We start from the raw sequence: 2,902 nt of genomic DNA, 5'->3' as shown, positions 1-2,902 counted from the left end.
AATATCGCTGTAAGTTTATCTGTTGGATTGGATCGTGGTACACGTGTGCGTATGAATGGTCGTAATCTGAGGGCGTATGTAGTAAATATTCAGAAGAAATGGTGGGTCCCACACGCACTCCCTGAGTGGGGAGCCCAGGTAGGCATATTAAATGTGTCACCATGTGAAGCCATGGGAGGGTGCGCATTGCCCTTAACCTTCGCACCCCTTCCAATGTCGCAATCAAACCCTTTGCCAGCCAACCTCTATAAATATCCGAGCCCAACCGGTGAAATGAATTTCGACATCTTCTCCTAATCCTTCACCCACGCCCTTTCTTATACTGCGCACACGCTCCTAACATACGCCACCATGCCCGTCGACACCCTTTCCCGAAACCCGGCGCAGAAAAAACGTTCTCCGAAAAACCCCGAGACGAAATGGAGAACCGTTTCCCAGGAGAGAATCTACGGCCAGAAACTGCTGGAAGCGCTGAAATCCACCAAGAACTCATCGCAGCCGTCTAACCTCGCTCCATCCCGCGCGATCAAGGAGGCGGCCGATTCCGCTCTGGCCTTGACCGCGAAAGGCCAGACCCGGTGGAGCAGGGCGATTCTCTCGAGCCGATGGCGGAAGCGTAAATTGTGGCTGAAAGCGGGTGGAAAGATAAGGCGGTGCTCCTCGACCCGTCCGCGGATAGGAAAACCGGCTCCCGTTCCAGCTCCATCTCAGCCGAAGAAGGAAGAGAAGGTGGAAGACCGGCTACGGATCCTCGCGCGATTGGTTCCGGGCTGCCGGAAGGTATCGACGCCGAGTCTTCTAGAAGAAGCGGCGGATTACGTGGCAGCGCTGGAGATGCAGGTGAAGGCCATGCGCACGTTAGCCGATCTTCTTGCGGCCACGAGCCTGAGTCCCGCTGCAGAGGAGAGCTGACGCTTCAACGTTTTTTTTGTCTTCTTGGGGAAAGGCGAGGGTGAAATTGTTAATAATTATGAGGGTATTATTGTAAATTCTTAAAATTGTATATGCTTCGTTGGTTTTTTCCGACTACCACAACGGCGTCTGATTGCATACCCGTCTCGATTTTTCTCTCTCCTCTGGAATTAATTTCGAATAAATCGGTAATTTAATTGGTTCCTTAAGGGTATTTTCGGGTTTTAATCTGAAGGGCACGGAAGGAATTTCTGAGACTGAGTAGGGGCATTTTGGTCAGGTTGTCGAATTTCGAGACGATTCCCGGGATTTTTGTAAGGTATTGGGATTTTAGTAAGTCGTGCGCATGTGCTTATGTATATTCTATTCTATGCTATTTGAGTTGAATAATAGTTTTAGGTGGGCCGGCTGGTTGAGTTTAGATTCTTATACTCTCATGACTCATGAGGAATTGTACGGTCCTGATGTATCACAGCTTGAACAGACGGTTGATTTTTAGGCACCCCATGACTCGGTTGGATCTGGTTTGGATCCGATGGCTATAATCCCCACCGGTGTACCAGAATCATATGGGTGTGACATCCACTCCGTCTATCAGATGAGTCCCTTCATTTCCACTGTCCATGCTAAAAACCATACCTACCCAAAACTCAAGTGGGCCACACCATGGGGGTAGGTGTAGACCGACGGCTAGAACGTAGATGTTAATGCGGTGGGGAAACGTAGGCTCACGCCTAAAACCTATATGTTAAAGTGGTGTGGCCCATCTGAGCTTTTTTTAAAATCTGGCTGACTTTAGGAACGTGTTATGGTCCGGGTGGGTCGCACCTGATGAGATATAAAGAATGATGGGCCCTTTAGCATGTGGGTGGAATGCTTTTCTATTGTTGATTGCTTGTGGCATTGCAACTTGAGTTGTGGGTCGGGCCCTGATGGACGGAATGGACGTCAGACGCAGAACATGGGCCGCCCCAAAATTGGGTGTTGTAGAGGGACGCGGTTTTGCTAGTGAAGCTGCCAATAGCCGGGGTTGGTGCTCTGTGGGCTCCACCATGATGTATATGTTTTATCCATGCCGTTCATCCATTTTCTCAGATCATTTTATAGCTTGATCCAAAGCAATGAGGCAGATCTAAATTTTAGAGGGACCACACCACAGGAAAACGGTAGTGATTGAATGTTCACCATTAAAAATCTGATAGGGCTTACTGTAATGATTATTTGTCATCAAAGCTGTTGATTAGGTCATATAAACATGGATGAAGGGGAAAAAAAAAAAACATATATCAACTTGATATGAAACTTTTGTGGCTTCCAAGGTGAATGTTCAATAACCATTGTTTCATGTGACGCGGTACATTTCAGATTTTACTCTACCTCATTTTTTGCTCATGCATAAATGATGAAAAAAATGGATTAATGGCGTGGATGAAACACATACATAACAGTGAGGCCTGCGGGATACTAATTAATAGCCACTCGCAACTTCTAAGGACCAGTAAGTTTTAGATTTTGCTGATATTAGGGTTGAAAGTCGGTTGGGTTGGGTTGGGTCGGGTCAGGTCGGGTCAGGTTGGTGCTCAACCCTAGCCTAACCCAGGGTTCCTGTACCTCAATCCTAACCCAACTCAACCCAACCTCGAGTTAAGAATTCTCAACCCTAGCAAGTTGGTCGGGTTGAAACATGTGAATATTTTAGTTATTACATTGGTCTATTATAGTACCTATGATTTTATTAATTATATATGTAGTTATTTATCGTAAAATTTAAAAAAAAATTCTAAACAAACAAGCTAAAATATAAGACAACTACTCCTTTAAAAGTTGTGTTGTGTAGCAAGCAATCTATTTGTGAGACAGAGATCTATCATATCTTGTTAGCTTGAGTCATCGGAAATAACGTGGACCAATGAAACCCGATGGCACTGGAATTTCTTATGCCTTCAACACAGACAATCTAAGCTCAATTATAATTTATAAGTAACTTATA

The 2,902-nt window shown here is 45.5% G+C and overlaps 1 protein-coding gene across 1 annotated transcript; it reads left to right on the top strand.

Annotated features, from left to right (window-relative positions):
• The first annotated feature begins 208 nt into the window (after positions 1–208).
• On the top strand, positions 209–1,126 carry LOC131245603 (transcription factor bHLH149-like). Its single transcript, XM_058245176.1, has one exon. The coding sequence runs from the start codon at positions 352–354 to the stop codon at positions 910–912; it is 561 nt and encodes a 186-aa protein (XP_058101159.1). The 5' UTR covers positions 209–351; the 3' UTR covers positions 913–1,126.
• The last annotated feature ends 1,776 nt before the right edge of the window (positions 1,127–2,902 follow it).

This window comes from Magnolia sinica, chromosome 5 (assembly GCF_029962835.1).
Source record: "Magnolia sinica isolate HGM2019 chromosome 5, MsV1, whole genome shotgun sequence".
In the NCBI taxonomy this organism is placed as follows: domain Eukaryota; kingdom Viridiplantae; phylum Streptophyta; class Magnoliopsida; order Magnoliales; family Magnoliaceae; genus Magnolia; species Magnolia sinica.
This window is presented reverse-complemented; position numbering and strand designations above follow the sequence as displayed.

Coding starts and splice junctions, on each gene's coding strand:
- LOC131245603 (XM_058245176.1), top strand. CDS start 352: ATGCCCGTCGACACCCTTTCCCGAAACCCGGCGCAGAAAAAACGTTCT.